Genomic DNA, 21,809 nt, shown 5'->3' on the forward strand with positions numbered 1-21,809 from the left:
TGAAATATAGCAGTGAGCGTACGTCTAGCCTAATAGCAGGGTATGCAGGGGTAAGGTTGCGTCAAGGTAAAGGCCATCAAGTAAGCATACTACCATGCAAGTCCTATCTTAGTATGATTATAACAGTAAAGTAAAGCAATAGCAGTTCTATATTAGCCATGCGTAATAGGTGCTATGAGATTAGGTGGGATGTGGCACCTTCAGTGTAGTCGTCTCCATACTCCTCATGGTACTCACGATCCTCGTTCGTCTGGTTCTCCTCCGAGTCTACATCGATCGCATTATAGTCGCGTTAGCGACGTCTATAGGATAGCACAAAGAAGCAATGAAAATTCAAAGGAGCCAAATGCACTCAAACATGGGTTCATTGCGTAAAGCTTGATTTTAGATGAATTTTGGTCCTAGTTTCGTATTTTTCTGAGGTCGTATGAATTAGTTATGAATTTCTGAAGTTTAAATCATCTTTGAAAATGGAAAAAGGCTGATTTAATCCTGGGCTAACACGTGTCACGCTGTGACTGGTCCACATGGCATGTTGACATCAACATGACGTCTTCAGAGCTAAACCGCGGCTGACAGGTGGGTCCCGCATGGCGGTGTCACTGACATGTGGCCCCGGTCAGTGGTCACCGTTTGACCGGTCAATGGTTAATACAGGCCAGGCCCAAACTGGGCCGGTTGGGCCTGGATAGGGCTAGATTTGGGCTGCCACATGGCGCGCGCTAGTGTGGCCATGTCGTCTTACTGGGCCACTAACGGGCCGTGATCCACGGGCGCAGGTGAGGCGCGGTTCATGGTGAACCCGCCTACGTTGGTCCATAGACCGCAGAGCCGGTCTATGAAGGACTCGGTCCACTTACTCCTTCCTAGGGTTTGGTTCACGTGCACGACGTGGTCATGGTCGGAGCTCAGCGGAGCTGCTCGAGACGTGGTCGGCGTAGTCGTGGTCGGCGAGGTCTTGGTCGGAGCTGCTCGGCGGAGCTGCTCGGGATGTGGTCGACGTGATCGTGGTCGGCGAGGTCGTGGTCGGCAAGGTCATGGTCGGAGCTGCTCGGTGGAGCTGCTCAGGATGTGGTCGACGTAGTCGTGGTCGGCGAGGTCGTGGTCGGCGAGGGAGAAAATCCCCTGCTTCTTCCCCGGCGTGCTCCAGCCGGTGGTGAAACCACCGGCGAGCTTCTTGGGCGGTACTGGTGCGCAATTAAGGTAGGCAATAGTTTCCCCATGCCTCGGTGAGTGCAGCAGTGGGATCAAGGTGGCGGCTGGGGCTTCATAGGGTCCCAGCCATGGTGAACGGCGACGTGGGTTCGTCGGTGTGCATGGATAGGGCTGCAGTGGTAGCGAGAGCCCAGTTGGAGGAGCGTGTGAGCTCCACGATGCTTCTACGACCACGGTGGGCGTGTTGGAGGAGCTCCTGGTACTCCCAGTGGCTCCGGTCATGGTGATGGGGGCAAAACAGAGGCGGTGGCGTTCCGATGAGGTGCGGTGCGGCAACGTAGGGCTCCGGTGGGTTTCTTCCTCAGCTAAGATGGGTGCGGTGTGTCTCTCATCATGGCGGAGCCAGTTGGGGTGTCAACATCGCCTTTACCGCAATGTAGAAGATGCGGTGGTCTCACCATGGTTGTGCTCTCGGCCATGGTGAGCGTGCCCGTGCATGTGCGCTCTTGTTCCGATGTACAACGTCATGGCTGGGGTCCTCCTTTTGGCTAATGGCAGCACGCACGGCGTGTCCTGGGTCTCGGCAAGCATGGCCATGGCGGTCTCCCTAGCTAACCAGTTGGGCTAGGCCGGAGCTCGAAGCTTCAGCAAGGTTCCGATCATGGCGGTGCACGTTCCATTTGGCTAGGGAGGTGGTCTCAGCAAGATGGCTTACCACAGGGTTCGTGGCGGTAGGATGGCGGTGCAGTGGCGAGGCGAGGCCATGATGAGGCGATGCAGTGCCATGCCGAGCAGCTACGTTGCTGTAGCTGATCGGGGCGATGCTCCTGGCTCCGGCGAGGTCCTCCCCATAGCGGCTTCCTTCTCCACCTTGCTTCTCCCTCCTCCCTCTCTCTCGGCTTGACGCTGTGTGGTGCTATGCCACCAGTGGCGGCGGCGAACGGGCTGAGGGTTAGGGCTCATGAATGTTGGCTTTATAGCCGAGCTCCAAGGGCTCCAATGGTGGATGGTGATTGGGCGGTGGGGATACGTGCGGCGCATCTGACGGCTTTCGTGTGGTAGCGTAAGCACGGCGTAAGGGGAAACAAGGTCATGCGATTTGCGTGACCCTGGGCACGCGCCTGCCACGCTGGTCGGCTCTCGGTCGCGTGGGAGAGGTTGGCGTGGGGAGGAAGAAGATGCTACTGTGCTGGCAAGCGGGGTCAGGTCGTCAGGCGCTTGGCGCGACGTGGTTGCGTGCTGCGCGTGATGGCTGACGAGCGGGCTCGGCTTGTCAGCGGCTGTGTGCGTGTGGGCGGCGATGTTGGGCCGGCTCGCAAGCTCGAGCAGGCCTGGGTTGCTACTGCTCCCTCTTCTTTCCTTCCTCTTTTATTTGTTGCCAATTTGGTTAGGGTTAATCATATATATTAAGTAAGTTAGTTAAACATCACATAAGGCAAAAGAATCCAAATCACAAGTGGGTCTAAGGATGCATTCATGATTTATTTATTTAGGAATTTAATTACACATGTGGCATAAAACCAAACTATGCTTGTGATTTTAACCTAGTTGGGTCACATCCAATCTAGATCTAGGGTTGGGCTTCGACATATGTCACTCAACATCACATAGGGCTAACACAAACATTTTGTAGTTGTGATTTTTGGTGTGTGGATTTTTGGGTTGTTACAGACTTCGTTCAGAGGTTCTATCTTTTAAACAAAATAAAAAAGAATCTCTAGGCATGGCATGTGAATGCTTTAATACTCTTATTAATAATGGCCCTGACCTTGCCATTTAAGACCCTATTTTTCTTCAACACTCTATATGGGTCTTGATTGGAAAACCTCAAAGCTTCTTAATACGGCCTCAGGAGGCTCGTTCTTGCATGTCTCTGCCAATACGGGGAGAAGCATTCTTACAAAAATCTTAGAGAACATCCCTGAAGAAGTAGAAGAGAAGCCATTAGAGGAAGAATCCCAGATAGTTGAACCTGAATCTTTACTAGACCCATCACCAACTTCAGCTATCCTAAATCCTAAACCACCGAAAAAGGAGGAAACTCCAATTTCGGACTTTATGCTTGAATTCGAGGATGAACTTTTTGATGAATATGGAAATACCTTGAATTACCATACCATGAGGAGACCCTAGAAGTCTAGAAAATTATTGCATGAAGAACCTCTAGATCCTTCTGAGGAAGCTTTCATTAAAAAGGCTACCAAAGAGCTAGTGTCTATCATAAGCAATGAATGGTTAGAAGAATCAGAGCTTTCCTCTGATGTGATTCATTTAGATTCACCTTCTATATCCATTCATTGCCAAATTAATAAAACTCCTTTCGATGCTCTTTATAATCTTGTTGTGAGTATTAATATCATGTATGTATCTTTTGCTCTCGATTTATTGAAACACATGCCATTAACCCCAAAAACAAAGTTGTTGAAAAGTCTTTCATGACACATTCTCCCAAGTTTGGGAATTTTGTATGTCCTCCCTATCTAGGTAAAAGGAACCAAAGTTCATTTGAGCTTCTATATCTTTGATATTATGGACTTTGACCTATTGATAGGACAGCCAATTAAAAGACTTATCCAAGAAGGACAAACAAGGAAGTTAAATATAAGACTCAGAAAAACTTTAAACTTTCTATACCCATTACTCGTTCTCTAAATGCTGAGAGTGAGCCAATTCCTGAGGAAGACCCAATGAAAGAGGTTAAGGTTGCATCTCTTGACTATTTAATCGAACCCAACCTTGAAGATGATGCCTAGTTCTTCATCGAGGAGGAAGATGAAAATCCCATGGAGTTTGAACCTCTAGATGAATTGCTAGAACCACCTAAGCCCACCATTGAGCTTAAACCCATGCCTTCTGGTCTTAGATATGCTTTTCTTAATAATGATCAGGATTCTCCTGTGATCATAAGTGATAAACTCTCTTAGGAAGAATCCCTACGCTTGCTAACTGCCTTAGAAAAGCATCGTTCTACTTTTGGCTACTCACTCCAAGACCTTAAGGGAATTAGTCTTGCTCTTTGCACCCATCACATCCCTATAGATCCTAACTCTATACCTTTCAGGGAGCCCTAGCGTAGGCTAAATAATGCGATGAGAGAGATTGTTAAGAAAGATGTTTTAAAACTTGCACACCGAGATCATCTATCATGTGCCGCATAGTGAGTGGGTTAGCCCTGTTCAAGTTGTGCCTAAAAAGGGAGGCATGACTATTGTTAAAAATTAAAAGAATGAATTAATCCTCTAAAGAACCGTCATTGGATGGCTGATGTGTATAGATTACCAAAAACTTAACAAGGCAATAAAGAAAGATCACTTTCCGTTGCCTTCATTGATGAAAAGTTGAAGCAACTGACGAACCACTCTTTCTTCTGTTTCCTTGATGGGTATTCATGATATCATCAGATACTGATCCATACAGATGACCAAAGCAAAACCACCTTTACATGTCTATATGGAACTTATGCTTACCGTAGAATATCTTTTGGATTATGTAATGCTCTAGCTTCTTTTCAAAGATGCATGGTGTCTATATTTTCTGATATGATTGAAGAAATCATGAAAGTTTTCATGGATGACTTTTCTGTTTATTGAAAAACTTTTGATGATTGCCTTAAAAATTTAGACAAGGTTTTGCAAAGATGTGAAGAAAAGCACTTAGTCCTTAATTAGGAAAAATATTATTTCATGGTTAGAGAAGGAATAGTGCTTGGACACTTGGTGTTCGAAAGAGGGATGGAGGTAGATAGAGCTAAAATTGAAGTAATTGAACAGTTATCTCCTCCCGTAAATCTTAGAGGGATCCGCAGTTTCCTTGGTCATGTTGGTTTTTATCACCGCTTTATAAAAGATTTTTCACATACAAATCTTTTGGCTAAGGATGTTCCCATTGAATTTGATGATGCATGTCTAAAAATCTTTTAACATTATTAAGAAAGCACTCATCTCTGCACCAATCATTCAACCCCCTGATTGGTCGCTACATTTTGAAATTATGTGTGATGATTATGCTGTGGGGGCAGCTTTGGGACAAATGAAAGATAAAAAGCATCATGCAATTGCTTATGCTAGCAAAACTCTAACAGGACCTCAACTTAATTATGCAACAACTAAAAAAGAACTCTCATGGCTGTTGTTTTTGCTATTGATAAGTTTAGATCTTACTTAGTAGGATCTAAGGTGATTGTTTATACTGATCATGCTACTTTAAAATACCTGCTCACTAAGAAAGATGCTAAACCCATATTAATAAGATGGATTTTGTTACTCTAAGAATTTGACTTAGAAATAAAAAAATAAAAATGGAGTAGAAAATTTTGTTGCCGATCACTTGTCTAGAATGTAGTTTGAGAATTCACAGGAACTGCCCATCAATGATTCGCTACGGAACGACATGCTCTTCAAGGTCACAAAATCCAACCCCTAGTACGCAAATATTGTTAATTTTATGGTTGCAGGTTATGTACCACTAGGGAAAACAAAAGGAAGCTCATCTACAAAAGTCTTCTCCACATATGAGATGAACCATACCTCTTTAGAGTCTACTCTGATGGCCTGGTCAGAAGATGTGTACCGGTGGAAGGAGGCATTAAGATCATCGAGCGATGCCACTCATCACCATATGGAAGACATTATGGTGCATTCCGCACTCATTCAAAGATCTGGCAAAGTGGATTCTTTTGGCCAACCATGTATGAAGACACGAAAGACTTCATCAGGAGGTGTGGAGCGTGTCAGAGGCATGGGAACATTAATTCAAGAGATGCCATGCCACTCACCAACAACCTCTAGATTGAGCTCTTCGATGTCTGCGGAATTGATTACATGGGACCTTTTCCAAAGTCAAAGAACTATGAATACATCTTGGTGGTAGTCGACTATGTCTCCAAGTGAATTAAAACCATGCCTTGCAAAGCTACTGATGCAAAGAACTCCAAGAAGATGTTTGAAGAAATAATATTTCCAAGATTCAGAGTTCCAAGGATGGTGATTAGTGATGGAGGAACTCACTTCACTGACAAGAATTTTCACAATTACTTGTCAAAGCATGGGATCCGTCACAATGTTGCTACTCCATATCACCCTCAGACAAGTGGCCAAGCAAAAACATCAAATAAACAAATCAAGAACATTCTGCAAAAGACGGTCAATGAGAGGGGGACTACATGAAAGGATTGACTACCCGATGCACTATGTGCTCATAGAACGGCCTATAAAACACCACTTGGAATATCACCATATCAGCTGGTCTATGGGAAGACCTATCATCTACCTATTGAGCTAGAATTCAAAGCTCACTAGGCCATTAAGCGATAGAACATGGACTTTGAAGCCGCAGGAACCAAGAGGAAGATGCAACTCTCTAAGCTTGATGAATGACGTGAAAAGGCATATCACAACTCTAAGATTTACAAAGAGATGACGAAAAGATGGCATGACAAGAGGATCAAGAAGAAAGAGTTCGTCCCGGGAGATAAGGTATTACTTTTTAATTCTAGGGTTAAATTATTCGGACATGGAAAACTTTAGAGCAAATGGGAAGGACCATTCAACGTGATAAGCACTTCGTCGCACGGAGCGGTAACACTTCAAAATGACAATGGTACGTTATTTAAGGTAAATGGCCATCGTCTTAAGATCTTTCTAGAACCTAAAAAACCACCTGAGGATTTGGATGAGGTAGATTTCCTGATTTTACCATAGATTTACCGTTATTTAAGGTAAATGGCCACCGTAGATTTCAAGTTTCCCACGAGTTTAGAATAGTTCAGATCGGAATCCAAAAGGGCAGATCCGGACTGGGCTTTTTATTAGGTCAGTCGGAAGTGGGGATAACCTTGGGCACCCGAGCAGGTTTTTTCAAGCTTCCGGATGTCCCGACAACTGTCGGAACTTCCGACTTGGGTCGGAACTGCCGATAATAGAGCATCTTTCCAGGGGCATAACTCCTTCATCTGGACTCCGAATTGGACGTTATATATATATATATATATATATATATATATATATATAATCTCGACGAGAGAAACGCAATGGTGAAGTCCATTTCACATTTTGACAACTTTACAAAATGGACAATTGGTTGCCAATAGGCCTGTAACTTCTAAATCGTCTGGCATGTAGCACAAATTTTTATGTTCACTTGAGAAATTGTCACAAAGAGAAACTGTTCCTATTTTAGAAAAATTTCGTTATAGATTTACACAAAAATGTTTTTGGTCTGTGAAATTCTTATATGTTCTTATGAAAATGGCTTATAGCTTCAATAGAAAATGTTCAACCTTAATAAAATATAAAAGTTCCATTTGCTCATTTTATTTACAATGTACTATATACCCATAAATATCATTATTATTTCTATCATTTAAAACAAATGTTGTACTAGCCATTGAAAGTGTCCCATGAAGAGGATATATATGAAATTAAGAAGAATCTATATCTAATAATAAAGAGACAAAATTTTAGCCTATTTTTTCGTCCATCCATTTTTTTTGCACCTCTCTAACTAAATCACTCCGAATGTGAAAAATTATCCCTGCTCGTTACACAGGGCTTCTTAAGGTAATATGGATAGCTAGGAATCCTAATCCTAATCCAAATAAATTCTTCCGATTTTAAGTAACAATCCTAATCCGAATAGAAAAGAATTGGATAGCTAGGAATTCTAATCCAAATACATTCTTCCCCCTGCTGAGTAACAATCCTAATCCGAATAGAAAAGAATAAGAGTAGAAATATATATTTGTATCTGTATCTTTAATAATAATTAATAATTGTATTACAAGTGGTTTCTTGGTCTCTGTCCAAACCTATGCATGACTCATTCTCAGGTTTTTTTTGCCCGTCCATCTGAGAGACCGAAGAGTTTCTTCTTTTGTCCGTTTTTCTATTCCGCTGCCCTGTTTGATAGATTTTTGTCAGATTTAAATTCGTCTTGTATACGCGTACGCTCGTATTTGCGTGTATCACCGGGCATGCAAAAATACATAGAAAATGTACATACTCGACATGTGCATGCATGCTCGACATGTGCATGTATGGGAAAGAAACAAGCCACCATGGCTGGAACGCCCGGCGGCCTTGCGTACAACGTGAGCTGGCCATGGTATACGTACGTGTATCAGGCCATTATTTCGTGAACACAGATTATGTTGAGCCTAAAAGATAGTCCGCGCAGCGCGGCACAACTCGGCAAGCGGTCCGGAACATTCTAGATGCCTGGCCTTTGGTGTAAACGGCCGGCAGATACGTTGACCACCAGGCAGCGTATGTCTATCGGCCACAAGCTGTTAACCAAATATACGTACATATTTTGGGTTTGCTTCACGTTATGCAATGGAACTCCATCTTGCTGGGTCCATGGCCGGACTGCATGGGATCGGAGGAGAGCCAATTGAGTTCGGTCCTAGATGCAGCAATCACCACGTACGTGCGGCCAGAAAACATCTCAGCTAATTGGCAAATCGAGTCCGTTTTTTTATTGGAAAAAAACGTGAGTTTTCTAGAAGCGTTACCACAAGGGATAATTGTTACGAAAGGAACCGGTTCCGGATATCTCATAGGCCTTAACAAATTTTAGGCATTTAATTTCTTTTATGTGCATCATGAAATTGTACTTTAGCTTATTGCATTTGCTCATGAATAAGAGAGTCGAAAACACAATTCTTTTAGAAGCAAACAAACATTAAAAAAAATTCGGACTGCGGGGATAGCATATATGTGTCCCCCAAGCATTGCGCTTAGGTCAGTGGACTTCTCACTTGTAATGAATTTATCCGGAATAAAAGCACGATAGTTTTTTATCTCATTGCAACGCACGAGCATATTTGCTAGTAAATATAAAAAGGAAGAGAAATAAAATAATTAAGAATAAATAAATTTATTTTTTAGAATCAAGAATAAAGAATTTTCTTCTTTTTTTAGAATAAAGAATAAAGAAATTTCTAAAGAAATGTGTGGAAAAAACGGCCCAGAAGAAGGCCCGTGCAGATGCGCTCTCACTGCCCAACAACCCCGACTGGGCCGGCCGTCGCTACATCCCCTTCCGCTGCCCAACACCCCCTCCGCTGCAGCCCCACTTCCATCCGCTGTATTCCTCAGCGTGCGTTCTGTCTCTCTCTCTCCGATGACTGGTTGGCCGCCGCCGACGCCGCCTAAGCCAGGTGCTGAGGCTTTCGTTGGTCTCTTCGCCGGCGACGAGCACCCACCAGGTATTCCCACCTGTTCTCTTCCCGTCATGCTGTGCGAAGCTGAGCACCGAAACGCTAACCTAAAGCTATTTAGCTATTTGTTTGACAAGCCTCCTAACTTCGATGTTTTTGCAAACAGGAATGCTATGCAACACACATGTGTATTTTAGTGGAAAAAACCACATGGATTTTTCTTGTGACCAGAACGAACCCGCGGGCCGCGGCCGGCCGGCTCCGGCATCACAGGCACCGCCGCACTGATTCCAATACCGCGGCGCCTCTTGCCGGTGGAGTCCTCAGGCAGTGTACGCACAGCAGCACGTACGGTGTCAGTCACGGACAGCTGCACGTACGGCCGCACGGGCACACCTCAGCAGCCAGCCAGCGAGCCGCTCGTAGCCGTCGGCGAGTGTTTGACTACTGCATTCAACGGACACACCCATTTGTCCTCTTGTTCTTGCATAGGAAAATATTGTTTCTTGTAATCTGCAGATCTGTGATCTTGTGATTTGTGATTGTCTGAAGGTAGAAGAAGGCTGGAGGTAGAAGAAGGCTGAAGGTAGAAGGAGGATGGAGGCTGTTGGATTTTAATTCTATGGTGCAAAAAAATTCATGTGTTGAAACTACGTAAAACACATGGTTATTTGGTACACAGACTCTTTTGCAAAAATTATTGGGTGTACATGTGACCCTTTACTGGATCCGCCCCTGCTTCAGAATACACCTTTCGTCGATCATTAGAGCAATTAAATCGCAAAAGATGAAATTGTCCAAGAATATGGGTTTAAAGCTTCACTGTCACGAATCCGAAAACAACACTGAATGCACAATGTTTCTGAAACTCTCAGACCAAAAACTAAATTCCTATTAGGAATGTGGACATTTACAGGAATAGTTTGATACAATATTTCTAAAACAAAATTCCTGTGTTCCAAATGAATTCATAAGTTTTGAAGTTTTTTTTGTTTTTTACCCATATTTTGGTCAATTTGGTACCTCGTGTGCAACCTGAAAAGCTGGAACGAACCGTGAGATCTGACTCCTGCTGGCTATCTTGTTTTTCTCAGGCTGGGAAACATCGCTGACATATCCACCTGCACCACAGTAGTTCAGTAGAGCAGCCGTCGGAACCGACACGCCGGTGATGGCAACTGCTCTCGTGACATCCTCTGTGGCCGCGAACTTCGCTTGCATGCCCTGAGGCTTGCACCCGCCACCATCTCCTTCCCCTCTCGTCGTACGCGTCCATTCTTGCCTCAATTCCTTAACCATCACTGCTCTACTTGTCTTGATTTATTCCTCTTGTTTTTGCTTCGTGCAGCATGGTAAGCCGCACTAACCTCATGCACTGGATTGTCGCGGCGCTCTGACGTGGTTGCCGCCACGGGACACCAGAAGTTGATGGAATCTTTGACCAGCAACGAGGGGCTCAGGTTTGGGGTGGTTAGTTGAGCACTACTTAATCGAGAAGCACATATTCCTTTGATATAGAATGATGGAACGTCGATGGACCTTAGTGAACAAAAGGCATAACTTACTGATATGCTTTTCTTTGAAAAAACAGTGCTTTCCTGCACTTTCACACCTTTTACCTTTGAATGCACAATCCAATGACTGTTTGGTTCCTTATTTAATTATAGGTTGTGGCACGGTTCAATGAGGTTGTGACAAACTTGTTACTGCAGGGTGCTCTTGAAACTTTCGAGCGATACTCTGTTAAAGCAGAAAATATAACAGTATGTAGCTTCTCTCTTCTGGTTGGTTGAAGTTGTCCAGTGTCATTCTGATGTTAAGGAATTTCTTGCAAGTAATGTTGATCCTTATTGCTTTATCACAACTGTGAAAACTAGTAGGCCTATTGAGTATACTTGTATACTTACGCTCCATCCTGATGGTTTTTTCATTAAGGACCCACGAGCCATACAAAGAACTATCTTTGAATGGTTAATGTACTTAATAGGGTTGACTATTTAACTTCTAAAGCCTTGTCCTTTGTTTATTTAATTGTGCATACTAAATATTCTGGAATAGTAGGAAATGTAGTTTGTCAGGGCCAATAAATATCTTTAGTTATTTCCTTATTACCATCCTCAATGCTTATTGCCGCTATGATAATGAGTGATAGATAGCTAGTTCATTTCATGATTTTGTCTCTGAATTATTCTTATGTACATTTGATGAATGCCATGTAGCATTGTATATTTAATGTTAGGTAATCACTAGTAGTATTAAATACCTTGAATTATTAAAAAAATGTCTTAAAATCTGTAGCATAATATGCACTTGAATAGGAAAGCTGCTAACATATAAAATCTTTGTTACAAAAAGCATACAGAAAAATGCACCATGTAGAATTTTACTCTTCATCTTCTTCAGACATTGACTTCATACAACGTCAGTGACGAGCTACACAGTTCTATACACTTCTAAAATGTTTCAGAAACTTCTAGAAAACGCAATTTTACTCAGATTCAAATTCTTCTTTAGGTTGTTAGTGTTCCTGGAAGCTTTGAAGTTCCTATAACAGCACAAAAGCTTGGGAAATCTGGAAAATTTGATGCGATTCTGTGCATTGGAGCTGTGGTGAGTTGATTGCTTGATTAGTTTCATGTCATTTCCACATTACACATTTGAATTTTTATCGCTTTCTACTTCTCATTTGATGTTGATTTAGCATGTTGAGTAAGTAGCACTGAGTATTGTCCCTTTAAGGGTTATTTTCCTAATACTATAACAATTTAGATATATCCTCTCACATTTTATATTATGCATCCCCATGAGTTGTGCACATGAGGAATTATAAAGAAGATTAATAGACCTGTGCTTTTGTAAACTACCCTCTGAACATCTTTTTGGAACTGATCCTTCTTTAATTTTACATTGAGCTACGAAATGTTACATCGACCTGTCAATTAGAACTGAGAAAAAAAAACAAGGAACTGTAGAAGCCATTTAATGTTTCAATCTGTTTTTTTACTTGTGAAACCATTTGATAGTACATGGCTTCTGGGGATATCTCGTTCTTAACATGTCTTATCCACATGAAGTTTATAACATCTGTGAATGGTTGTATCAAATAGCATAGGTCTAGGTAACAATAACAAATTGAACCTATATTTTGCAAGCTCATCATGATGCTCGTGTGGTGCTATCAAATTTAACCTATATTTTGGAAGCTCATTGATAGCATTTAGCAGTAGCTGGTTCTTTTTAATTTTGGAAGTGTTCCTAAAAATTGGTTTGCAGATTAGAGGTGACACAACCCACTATGATGCTGTTGCAAACTCAGCTGCATCAGGTGTACTCAATGCTGGATTATCTGCTGGTATGTTGTCTTCAGTTCTCCCCCTCATGTGTCATGCAGTAGAGAGCTTCCTGTCTCATCTGGGGTAATTCTAAGTATATTTTTCTTCTAGCTTTTTGGTGTTAAAAAGGTTCAGTGGCGGAGGCACGGGGTATGTCGGGTATGCACCGGCATACCCTGCAAATCCGGCAGCAAGTAGTATATATATACTGTATAATAGTATATATGTTGTATTTGTAAAAAAGGAAAAAACAGACCTAGACGCATAACGTGATGACGGGAGGCCCATGTGACACACTGACGCGGCCCACACAGCAAGTGAACTCCATTCGTCCAGTATACTCCGCACACGACGTTTCAATTTCCTAATCCAATCTCGATCGGGGAGTTCCACGGAGCCTACGGAGGAACACGCCGCGTCGCCGCCTGACCGAGTGACCGGTGAGTCGGTGACGCCCTGCCGGCCGCAGCCCTGGCCCTAGTGCCGGCCCTGCCGCCCTCCACCCTGCTCTGAATCGGAGGATCGCTGTCTGTTTGGCACATCTCGTCTGCAGTATATACGGTCTCGCCAGTTAGGGCTTATCATTTTGATTCGCTATTTTGCTTAGGTAAAATTTAATCTTTGCTCTTCGTTTTTTTAGAAAATTATTGTCAACTTTCATAGCTATTTGCTAACATCACAAATAAAAAATTGTTTAATTATTTGCCAATGTGTTTTTTTAATATTTATGCATTTACGAAGAGAAACTTCGATATTGCATCTCTTTTTTCACAACTGATCTCGTTCCCCTATTAAATCTTCTGGCCGTTCCCCTGATCCAGTAATCGTTCCCTTGGTCCAGTTGTATTTAGTGGATGGTTTCAACTTATTCCTTCAATTTAAGCCTTATCATGTTACTTAGCGTATGTATACCGAATCACGTTGTAAAATTTACAATTGTTACCGAATTGGCTAAAATAAATTTACCGAATTGTATATGAAAATTTTTGGATGGCATACCCTAAACTAAAATCCTAGATTCGCTACTGAAAAGGTTGTCTAGCTAGCAAGTTGAAATATTGTGCTCTTAAACATGTTCCTGCAGGTATTGAGACTTTTTTTATATGTTTAATTGTTTCTCGGCGAATATGCATATATAAGTACAAAAAAAGTCCCAAGCAAAGCAAGTTGGGGTAGACTAAAATTTTGCATGTCAAGTGACTCGAGGCAGGTACAGCTTACAGATATCTACAATAGTTAATGTGAGCAACTAGTGTGGGACTGGATGGTTTTGGTTATATGATTATATGAGATAGCTCATAGCTGTATAGCTGGTGCTATAAAAGTAATTCGCAACATTAAGTGAAACTGTGCAGTGTGCTCGGCTTGTTTTTTCTTTATGGTGGTTAATTCAGTTAATAATCAGACATTCAGATTATTTTGGCTTTTAATGGTGATGCAGGTGTTCCTTGTGTATTTGGTGTTCTAACCTGTGAAAACATGGATCAGGTACTTCATGATTTGATTATGTACATGACTACATGTATACATCTTATCAGTTTTTACATGCCACCAGATCATGTTTGGAATCCAAAGCAGGTGGTAGTTCTCTATTGTTACTGGATTTCTGGCCCACATCCCATATGTGTAGAAACCAATCAGTTTCTGGGGTAGTTCTAAGTTGTATTTTGAAAAAATAAATGCTGTTTGAGCTCTGTTATGTTCATTTGATGCCTTTTTGAATATTTTCTACTTTGAAAGATTCTGACCAGTAGAAACCTGTAAACTGGCCAAGAGTCATTTTTGTTGCTGGCCAAAATGCTTTTGTTCAAGTTCCCAAGCCATATGCTAACTTTATTTTGAGTGCCCACTATTTGTGCATGCTACAGGCGCTTTCATTACATTTCCATGACCTTTTAGTGACATCTTTAATCCAGATTGGTCACATTAGCAAAAGAGAGGTTTCACTCAAGTATTCCCTTGTGATGAAAAAGTTTCATGTCAATAGTGTGACCCTTTTTTGTTGATTATCTGACTACTTTCCAAAACATGTGCACTGTTTTGCTTCTTATCGAACTTCTGCTGAGAATGCTAAATCGAATACTGCAGGCGCTAAACCGTGCTGGTGACAAGGCTGGAAACAAGGGTGCTGAAGCTGCTCTTACTGCCGTAAGTATACCTTCCGTCGGCAATCTTAATTTCAAATAAACATAGATTTATTATCATGTGACAAGCTCAAGTTCCCTGCAGATTGAGATGGCCTTTCTGTTCCGGCATCACTTAGGCTGACACTTTTGTGTACTCTGATATCTATACACGAGGCGACAGCATTTCTTCCTATCAGAGTTTTGGCTTGTAGAGCTTTTCCGCCCACGGCCCGTGGGCTAGTATAATAATTAATATATACTCCCTCCGTTATAAATTATAAGCCGCTTTGATTTTTTTGGTATATTCATTTTGCTATGTATCATAGGTAAATGGATAAATTAAAAAAGTCAAAATGACTTATAATTTGGAACGGAGGGAGTACATATTTCCAAATCTGTTGGTCCGGTGCTGATTGGTTGTTTTCTTTTTATAAGATTTAATTTGAAAAGCCCATGAAACATATTTGACCATGAATAATTGTCAACAATAATGAAGTATGGTCATGAATAAAGTTGCACGAGTGTTTGTTATGGATGAGAGCATGAGAGTTTTGTGGTGAGCTCTGAGCTCTACATCTACCATGGATCTTTTTGTCCCAAAGATTTTAATTTAACGGATAAAGTTGTTTAAATGGTACGGATAACTTTTGACCGACTATCTGACTGAAGAGATACATGTAGTAAATTGATAATCCGTATCTGAATTTGACCGTTCAATACCCGAATTGTATCTGGATACTCAAAGTAGATATATATGATGTTTGTATCTGAATTCGAAATCGAGAAAAAAACTAATCATATTTATGATTTGTATACACAAAATTTGAATCTCCTCGGTTTGCCTGCTTGTAAAAATATTTACCTAGCATTTTGAGCTATTCGTGACAAAGTGTGGTGAGCTGTGGTGGCTGGCGCTCTGCTTACTTCTAATATGTTATATTTTTCGGAAGGTCTAGGACGTTAGAGCATCTCAAGAGTTCTCTAAATCCCTTCATAATTCTTGGTTCTTAGTAAGATGAGAAAAAATACATCTCCAACAACTCATAATCCATTCTCCTAATCTTTTAGAACCTGGGAAAAGTCACCCTGTTCCGCGTAAAGTTACGCGCTTCCGAGTCACACGAATGTTTGTCGGGTAATCTAAAGGTGAAAGGGCGTGGAAAGAATAAAGAGTAGAAAATGGTTCTTAATGTAAATGTACAAGAGAGAAAGAATATATAAAAGTGATTAGGATAATTTAGAAATAGTATAGGATTCTTGATGTAAAATCGTCTTCTATATTTTAGGAGTGGATTATTAGAAACTCTTGGAGATGGTCTTTTTTTTATTCCTTCCAATATTTTTAGGAGTTGTAAAACTTTATGTTTTGAGGAAGAAAATATTGGATACTCTCGGAGATGCTCTTATAGTTGATCGTAGTTGCCAGTATGAGCATGTCCTGCACTAGAGTTCAAGTGTAAAATGTTCATATATAAAGTTTAGTTGAGCATAGCATTATGGGAATTGCGGGCGTCCGGACGTTTGATGGGAAAGAATTCCATCGGACGTTACCGAACGGTCCAGCAGAAACGTGTCGCACTTTCGCCGTATCGCTGCGGTCCTTCCCCGTCTGCCTCATCCCGCCACGCACGCGTACCCTACCCCCGTTCGTCTTGTCCCCGCCGATTCTTCCCCCCGATCCCTCTTTTTCTATCTCCGCGCGGGACTGCCCCCGTCCTCCCTCTCCGTGCGGGCGGGACCTAGGACGAGCACGCCCCGTCTGTAGGACCCTAGTGCGTTGCGCGCTCCTTCCCCGGGCCCCGGGCCGTGCCCCATGACTCTATAAGCATACCTCTAAAACATGAAACACTTGAATGCAACATAAGTCTGAAGCGGATGAAATATTTGGAACATACAGTTGCAAATATGTGTGTGAAACATATGCAACATCTAGATAAAACAGTTGCAGCTTGCAACATGAAAACACTTATTGCAACATAAGACTGAAACAACTGAAATATTTTGAACATACTCTTACAACATTTGTGTGAAACATAAGCAACATCTAAATAAGCACACTTGCAACATACGTCTAAAAAAGCAGATGAAATATTTGGAACAAACGCTTGCAACATACGTGTACAACCATTACAACATGTGCAACATCACGATTTACTTTTGCAACATCCATATGAAACACTTGCAACATACATCTGAAACAATTGGAACATACTCTTGCTACATATGCTTTCAACACAACATCTCCTTGCTGCTCGACAGAATGGAGGCTCGTTGGTGTGTGGTGTTTATCGGAGACAGTGGCCTAGTGGCAGTGGTTGCATGTCGCGGAAGGGAAGCATCGGCCGCACAAGCAGCGGGGAGGCCGCAGCCGTGTGACTTGGCGAGGGCAGCAACGTGCTGCATGTGGCAGGGCCGGTAGCCGTGCGCCGTGCCTAGCAAGGCCAGCGGCAGGCGAGCGGATAAGAGTGATAGGAAGAGGAACGGGTGGGTAGGAATAAGTGGATAAGTAGTTTTTTTATAAACGAAGGAGCATGGGTTGTTGGGCTGGCGTCGTAGCCCAGCAACGGAGCGTCCAGGCGGATGGATGTCTGGTTCAGAGCATTACCGTAGCATTATTGTTGCACTTCCGCATTAGAGGTGTTTGTGGTGACTTCGCCAATTTCGAGATGTGTCGGCACAGTTTTTCTGATGTGCTTATTGGGGTAGTCGGGTAGGATTTGCGTACGTGTGTTCATAGAGATGAATGTGCATGCGTGTTGAGCATCTATGTCTGTACATGTGTAATTCAAAAAAAAAAGAGTTTGAGTTCAGTGCTACATAAAATGATGGGATTATACTTTTCGTTTGGCTCGTAGCAAAGACGGCCACACATGACAGACCCCGTACATACTAAAGTCAAATGGTCAAGGAACGGGGCTCTCCCTGGGTTCAAATTCTCCGCATCGATGGGCTTCCATGCAGGGACGAAGGTAGGAAAAAATTTAGGAGAGGCTAAACAACGATAATTAGCAAGAAAAGAGGTTCAGCAAATCTTAGCTCCTCCTACCTATACATCTACTAAAATTTCAGACAACAACTCTACGCAAGCGGTAGGGGGGCTGGAGCCCCCTAGCCCCACCGCTGGCTCCGTGCCTGCTTCCATGGGCTTCATCACTCATCAGCTAGCAGCCTAGCACAGGAGGGTCGAGTGCACCTACGCCACGCGTTTTCGGGTGTAGTGTTTTTGGCGGGAAATCTCCCGCGTCTCCAACCAAGGCGGTCCCGTGTTGTCAGTGAGACAGTGACTCGCACAGAGAGAGGCCACGCCAAGTCCACGGGCCAAGACAGCTGCCCCCTTTCGCTTCCCTACCGGCGCTCGCCTTCGCCACCACTTTTCCCCTTCGTCTCGTTAAAATCGCCAAGGCCGAGCTGCAGCAAGCAAAGCCACGCCGGCGTGGCGGCGGTTGAGGAGGCATGCCGCCTAAATCCGATAGCGTTGAAGGTATTCACTCCTACCCCTCCCAACCGAAATGGTATTGGTCCCCTTTTTTCTTCTTCTTCTTATCTTTTCTTTTCTTTTTTTTTTGCCTGAAAAACTTACCGATTCAATCCTTCGCTCGGCCTGATCAGGTTTTCTGATGATTTTACGGTGCCGTTTCTTCTATCGTTTTTGCAGGAATCGTCCTGGGTTTCGTCAACGAGGTGCGGTGTCTCTCTCCCCTGAACCCTACCCTAAACCCTAAACCCCCTGCTTCTGCTTGCGCGACTAGGATTCGGTTCTCCCTCCGTGTGGTACTTATGGAGTGTTGAGCTGTATAAGAATTATTCAGAAATCGTTAGGAATTAGGATTGTATGGATGCGACAAAATTGACTGGATTAATGTGGCAAGGTGTATTGATTGTGCTTGATGGCATCATGCTGTTTGATGAATACTGGTCATCGTCCATACTGTCTTTCTGTAGGTTCAGGTGGAGTTAATTAGTATCATATGAAAACCCTGGTCACCATTCTGATTAATCGGTGTATGTTAGTTGCAACTGGCATCACCTTGTCACTGATCATTATTCTGAATGATCGTAATTGCAGTCGTCCTCCATTTTAGCAGCTACTTGCAATCACCTGCTGAAATGTAGCTAGATAACTTGGTAGTGTGTAATCCATTCTGTGGCCAGAATATGAATTTTAAGCTAATCCCTTGAATAGAACAAAAGTTTAGATTAATTTCAGTTGAATGTTGACTCCTCTCGGTGCTACTTTAACTACGGTTTGAGTCTGCTCTTTGTGTAAGATAATTAATCAGGCTCTATTTCAACTGTACTCTCTGAGCTTAGAGTTTATGATGCACGAGAGCTTACAAATGCAAAAAGTACAGTGCTGTTGCAGATCAGTTTTTGCTTTTGCTGTTCAATTTAGGTTGTTTCTGCTTCCATGCCAGAGATATTACTGCAGGTTGTTTTTTCCCTTTAAGAGTTTTATTTATGTTTCTAGGACATGAATTTCCCAGTTAACTAAGTGCAGTCTCCTTCTGAATTCCATTAAGATGGGGAGGAATTATACTGTCTTTTTCCTTCAGATACTGCTCTTGCCTAATTTAGGTGAAATTAATTCAGTATACTGATATACCTAAGTAGTGTATGTGACGGTCGCTATGAAATGAGGTTATTCAGAAAGGGTTTTGTACACAGTTCTTCAATTTTATGCTGGATAAAAAAATAATTACTCCCGCTATTCCAAAATATGAAATGTTTTAATTTTATCCTACGTCAAACTTATCAAACTTTGACCAAGTTTATAGAAAAATGCATCAATATCTACAGCATCAAATTAGCTTCATTAAATCCACCAAGAAATACTTGATATTGCAGTTGTTTGGTTCTGTAGAGGTTAATACGGTTTCAATAAATCAGGTCAAAGCTAGAGAAGAATGACTTGTGCAAAACTAATATATTACATTTTGGAATGGAGGGAGTACCACACTGTTTGCTCAGCTTCGAGTATTTTGTTCTTCTAAGCTCTGAGCACCATATAGTTGACTTTACCATGACTCTGCAGCAAAACAGGCCATTGAATTCACAGAATGCAGCTGATGCACTACAGAAGTTTAATCTTAAGAAGACTGCAGTACAAAAGGCACTGGATGCATTGGCTGACAGTGGACAGATTTCCTTCAAGGAGTATGGCAAGCAGAAAATTTACATTGCTCGGCAAGATCAATTTGAAATTCCAAATAGCGAAGAACTTGAGGAGATGAAGAAAAGAAATGCCAAGTTACAGGAAGAACTTGCGGATCAAAAGAAAGCAATTAGTGAGGTTGAATCTGGTGAGTTCCAAACTTCAAACTGGTACCATGGTCTTGCTAGTGGTCCACCACATGCAGTAAACAAGATCATATTTCAAAAACATCTAAATATAAATCTTCTACAGAGGTACGAGGTCTGCAGTCAAACTTGACGCTGGCAGAGATTACGTCAAAGGAGACTAAATTACAAAGCGAAGTAGGTGCATAAAAATGTTCTCTTCTACGAAGCTTATTTGTTTTCAATATAAGCAGAGACTCATCTGTTTAAAATTTGTTTCCTTGTAAGCACATTTTATTATGTGTCTGTGTTCCTTTGGACTAGTATTAATTGCAGGACCCATATTTGTTCAGGTCCAGGAAATGGAAGAGAAACTAAATAAATTGCGGAGTGGTGTTACCTTGGTGAAACCTGAAGACAGGAAGATCATTGAGAATTCCTTTGCTGAGAAAGTTAACCAATGGAAAAAGCGGAAGAGGATGTTCAAGGAGCTTTGGGATAATATTACTGAGAATAGCCCAAAGGATCAGAAGGAATTTAAGGTTTTTGCTGCATGCCAACCCCCCCCCCCCCCCCCCCCCCCCCCCCCCCCCCCCCAACACACACACAAATGCCTTTGACTGACCTTAAGACCTAGTATATGCTTTGATCAAGCATTTATCACATCGATGGTAGACTTTAACTGATACTACTTCTTTTAGCTATCACAGTTGCTTTTCATTTACATTTTCTATTGTTTTCTATTTGTGACGACCACATGATGCTGATGAACAATATGTACTGCAGGAAGAACTTGGTCTCGAGTACGATGAAGATGTTGATGTGAACCTGCAGTCTTACTCTGACATGCTAGCAAGTCTCAATAAAAGGCGAAAAATTTCCCGCTGATGATGTAGCATGAGAGCATCTCAAGTTGAAAGTAGGCTAGAACCGTTTCACACTTTCACCCGATATGCATTCGTCGTTCTACTGGTTCGTACGGTTCCTGCAGCTGAGATGTTCCGGATAGCTAATCTTGTCTTCTGTTAATATTTATTGGCTTATGAGTATTCTAGTCGGTAGGTTCAGACCATAGCGAGTTAGTTTACCCTGGCAGCAGTGAGTTTAATATAAGTTTTGTAACTGTTGAGTAACAGCAAATCCTGCATTCTCTTCATTGTATCCATAGTTCTGTATACTGTTGATTTTTTTTGCTATGCCCACCAAAATATGCCCTCATTCTAAAGGAGAAGTGCATTCTGAAATATTCTATCTTCGCTATGTACATGCCATTCTATGCACCTGGACCTGCTACAATTACAAGCAAAGTCATCTGATGGGTGATCGTTTCTCGCGCCGCGGCCTTGCACTATACTTGCCTGAGTTGCCTCTGATGGGTGATGGCCTTTCACTCTCCAGCCTTGAGCTATAGTACCTTCCACGGTTGTTAGCCGCTAATTACATTCCCTTTATGTGATTGCACTAATTACTCTGAAAAATGTCACATGCTGGGTCAATTAATTCCTTGCGTTGTTGCACTATTCACATCTAACTAGAGGTGGGTGACATCATCTGTAATTTCGAAATTTGTGCCAAACTTTTTATGTCCCTTCAATTTCTTATCGCATAAGCTGTTGATCACAAATTCACAATTGCACGACCTTGTTGCGTCTTGCATGGATCTATACATGGCCATCGGGCCGTGCCGGCCCGGAACGGTGTCGTGCCTCAACGGGCCGCCGTGCCTGTCGGGCCGTGCCTGCACCGTGCTCGTGCCTGGCC

The 21,809-nt window shown here is 42.4% G+C and overlaps 1 protein-coding gene and 1 pseudogene across 1 annotated transcript; both read left to right on the forward strand.

The window, feature by feature from the left end:
* The first annotated feature begins 9,878 nt into the window (after nucleotides 1-9,878).
* Nucleotides 9,879-14,993, forward strand: LOC136538352 (6,7-dimethyl-8-ribityllumazine synthase, chloroplastic-like; annotated as a pseudogene).
* A 3,110-nt stretch (nucleotides 14,994-18,103) lies between these two features.
* LOC136538353 (homologous-pairing protein 2 homolog) lies at nucleotides 18,104-21,251 on the forward strand. Its single transcript, XM_066530325.1, has 6 exons — nucleotides 18,104-18,252; nucleotides 18,427-18,452; nucleotides 19,804-20,071; nucleotides 20,176-20,246; nucleotides 20,402-20,590; nucleotides 20,835-21,251. Exons 1-6 carry the CDS (start codon nucleotides 18,225-18,227, stop codon nucleotides 20,934-20,936), a joined length of 684 nt encoding a protein of 227 aa, XP_066386422.1. The 5' UTR covers nucleotides 18,104-18,224; the 3' UTR covers nucleotides 20,937-21,251.
* Nucleotides 21,252-21,809: the final 558 nt, after the last annotated feature.

Source organism: Miscanthus floridulus, chromosome 2 (assembly GCF_019320115.1).
Source record: "Miscanthus floridulus cultivar M001 chromosome 2, ASM1932011v1, whole genome shotgun sequence".
NCBI lineage: Eukaryota > Viridiplantae > Streptophyta > Magnoliopsida > Poales > Poaceae > Miscanthus > Miscanthus floridulus.

Coding starts and splice junctions, on each gene's coding strand:
- LOC136538353 (XM_066530325.1), top strand. CDS start 18,225: ATGCCGCCTAAATCCGATAGCGTTGAAG. Junction 20,072..20,175: donor AATTAGTGAGGTTGAATCTG/GTGAGTTCCAAA, acceptor AATCTTCTACAG/AGGTACGAGGTCTGCAGTCA. Junction 20,247..20,401: donor AGACTAAATTACAAAGCGAA/GTAGGTGCATAA, acceptor ATATTTGTTCAG/GTCCAGGAAATGGAAGAGAA.